Here is a 3,471-nt window from a genome sequence, read left to right as displayed (position 1 = left end):
TTTGGTTTAAAAATAAACAGGTGATTAAAGCAGCTTGTTCAAGGGAACACGTCACAGATTTGTACGTGTGTAACTCATTGTAGCCTTTAGAGCTCTTTTCCACTGCTACTGACATGAACGCATCTCCTCAGCGTTCCCGCTGGGCACAGAGAAGTGAATAAACAATATATCGCCCTGGTCAGAGATGAGTAATTTATGTTTTCCTGCATTTAACTGTTGACTGCACCATGAGTGTAAAGACTCTCATCAATTTTGTCAGGAGCAGTACTGAGATAGGGGACAAATTTTGATTAAAACCTTTGAAATATCCAAAATAACCAAATATAAGAAGATTTACTATGCCACATAATATTGAATTAGGCTTCTAAAAAGTTGTTTAAATTGAAAGATCTAGAACTCCAGTCTCACATTTGAAATAACTGCCTGAAATGAAAGTAATTGGTGGCAGTTGTGCAAAGTGTTTTCTTTGCCATCATCATAATGACAATGACTTGACAGCAGCACCGCTCTCAACATTTGTAGGAGTTTACCCATTTTCTTTTTCTTCCACGTGGGTAATGAATTAGTAATGGTTTTGTTTATTGCACACTCATACAAAACCCACAGTTATCCCAGAGCATTTTTTGCACTCTGTTATTTATAAGTAGCATCTACTAATGCTGAAAAAGACGAGAACATAAAAGTTTCTCTGTTTTTCCAGTCTGCTTTACAAGGTCCATAAACCTGCTTCATAGAACCAGCTAATTTCTTGTGTGTGCAGGCTTTTTATACGGCAAAAGGAAAAATACAGTACTTTAAAAAAAATATTATTTTTAATCTCATAAAACTTAACAGAGAAATTGAGCATTGATGTCTAGTGTCTGAAATGACTTTAAAATTGTGTTTTCAAACTGACTAAATTTCAGGCTTAATATTTATTATTGGTGAACTATTACGAGGATGTAAAAATATTATTTTTGCCAGTAAATTTCCTGTTAAGATAAATAAACTGGACGCACAAACCAAAAAGACTGTGCAGGCCTGGGTACTGCATACAAGGCAAATGTTACCAGCAGAGACAGGAAAACAGCAGCTGTGCACCATTCTTGGACACAAAGTCCTCAGGAGTCACGAGGTTAGCGCAGGATCTGTTTTTTCATGCCTGGTTTTGCTGACTACAGAGTTACTTAGTCAACGATAATAATCAGAATAAAAGTCCTCTCCTAAAGTTAGAGTAGTTTTATGTTAATCTATGGCAAGGAAAAGCAAGTCAAATCTGCCAGAATTGTATCTAGAAGAAAACAAAGATCAGATATATGAAAATGCCCTTGCTGAGATCCAGTCCTTTGAGCTGCCTCTTGGAACCACCCTAAGGTATGCATCTTTCAGATAATATTATATTGTTCATGGTGGATTTGTTCCATTCTATAGCTGTTCTTTCAGTCAGCCCAATATATTAGAAACTTTGTTTTCCTGACCCTGAAATCTACAGGAAAGTTGAATTTAATTTCAATGTGATTGGCCCTAAATGAAAAAATACAAAGCAAGGTCACCTACTCAGCTCTTTCTTTTCACCAGGACAAAGCTATCTGTTACTGAAGGCTGGCTGCAGATTCTCTGCGAAGAAAGAAATTACTCTTAAACATGAAAACAAGGGGAAATTTGTTCTTTTGTGTAGCAGTGTTTTTAGTTTGATGTTAACAGCTACATTTTTAAAGAATTGCTTCTTAAATTTTTAATAAATGCAACTTTTTTTTTAATCACTAAAGACGCAATTACTTAAGGTTTTACTGTTGATATTCCTAAATATCTGAAGATTTTAATATTTTTTGTCATTTGCAGCTTATGGAAACTGTTTAATGGTAAAAGTGTAACTGAAAAAAATTTCCTCTGCATATTCATCCCTACAAAAAAGTAATACATAAAAGATTATGATGTTATGTGTCTAAGTATATTGTCAGTATCTGTAGAAGAGTTTTAAAAATAGCCTGCCTGGCACTGTAGGCATCAGGTTGCAGTGACTACCAGGCTAAAGAAAGAAAATTTAGTTTACCCTGAAAAATGTATGTCAATCTATTAGTTGAGTAATTTGGTGATGGGAAAAAAAAGGAACGTGGGAAGATTGTTACTGCATTTGAGTGATTTCTTGAAGGAAATACTACTGCAGCGGTAGCCTGTCGGATTTTTCCTATTTTTTTTCCGCAGCATGCACTTTGTAGGCACTTGCCTACATTTGAAGTAGTCCTTGTTGATTTAGTAGGTGTTGTCAATAAATTCGTCTGAATCAACACCGAATATGATAAAACCACAAGCACAGACAAGATGTGCACAGTCTTCGGTGCCATTTAGTAACTAGCGTCCAGGTGTAGTTGCACCAGGGCAGGAGAGATGACGAGTTTGATTACAATAACTGGAAGGGTGCCAAACACAATCGTAGCTGGCCGGTGTCTAGACTTTGATGCATTCACAGTTGTAAACCGCTGTCAGTTTCTCGCTGGAAAAGTAGCCACACATCACCCTGAAGTTTTACACTCCAGGCCTGTTTCTTTACGTTGGCTTCCCACTTGTGCGCGCTTTGCCCAGAAAGCAGGTGTATCCTGTCTCCTGAGCATGCAAAACCCAAGGACTAGCTCGTCTTTGGCCACAAACCACAAAGTATGTAATTTAAATAGAAAATGGGCTATTCCTCCTCCATTGAAAAACGGACCTTTGCTGTACACATGCTCGAGGGCACTAGGAAACAATATGCCAGTTTCTAGTGAAACACAGCAAGCCAACGCGCAAAAAGGTGCACTTTTTGGGAATATGATAAAACCACAAGCACAGACAAGATGTGCACAGTCTTCGGTGCCATTTAGTAACTAGCGTCCAGGTGTAGTTGCACCAGGGCAGGAGAGATGACGAGTTTGATTACAATAACTGGAAGGGTGCCAAACACAATCGTAGCTGGCCGGTTAGTAGACTTTGATGCATTCACAGTTGTAAACCGTCAGTTTCCAGTTTCTAGTGAAACACAGCAAGCCAACGCGCAAAAAGGTGCACTTTTTCTATTTTTACGAGTATTACAGAGCTGGAGCAGCTGCTTGTCTTTGCTCCTGTGGCCTTAACCCCTGCAGAAGGTTGGGAGAGCAACTACAGCCTTTCAGAGCTGGTGGTTGGACCCTCCACTGACTGCCTGCTCCTGGCCCCCCCCCCCCCACTTCCCCCCCGCCGAAAGAAAGGAAGGAAACAAGCCAGATGAATGCAGAACGCAGAAACCCCTGCAGGGCTTCCGCGTTAGGGGTCGGTGCCGCCGGCCGCACCGCTGCCGCCTCCCTGCTGGGACTAGCACGGCCCGCGTGTACACGAGCGGGAGCAGTTAAAAGCAAAACAAACCAAAAACATTTAGAAAAAAAAAACACCCCAAGAAACAAACCAGAACTAGCCCAGAGGAAAAGGCCGCTTTTGACCTTATAAGCCTTCAAGGCTTCTCTGCAGCGCGGAGCAACGGGG

At 40.3% G+C, this 3,471-nt stretch overlaps 1 protein-coding gene across 2 annotated transcripts in view; it reads left to right on the top strand.

Annotated features, from left to right (window-relative positions):
• Nucleotides 1–1,065: 1,065 nt before the first annotated feature.
• The window catches only part of EXOC6 (exocyst complex component 6), an 81,503-nt gene continuing 79,097 nt past the window's right edge, over nucleotides 1,066–3,471 (top strand). For both annotated transcript variants that reach the window (XM_019471707.1, XM_019471708.1), the window contains exon 1: nucleotides 1,066–1,353. In XM_019471707.1, the coding sequence (XP_019327252.1) occupies nucleotides 1,232–1,353 (122 nt within the window). In that variant the 5' untranslated portion in view covers nucleotides 1,066–1,231. The remainder of the gene's footprint in view (nucleotides 1,354–3,471) is intronic.

This window comes from Aptenodytes forsteri, unplaced genomic scaffold, assembly GCF_000699145.1.
Source record: "Aptenodytes forsteri isolate BGI_AS27 unplaced genomic scaffold, ASM69914v1 Scaffold15, whole genome shotgun sequence".
NCBI lineage: Eukaryota > Metazoa > Chordata > Aves > Sphenisciformes > Spheniscidae > Aptenodytes > Aptenodytes forsteri.
The sequence above is the reverse complement of the archived record's forward strand: the minus strand, read 5'-3'. Positions and strand labels throughout refer to the sequence as shown.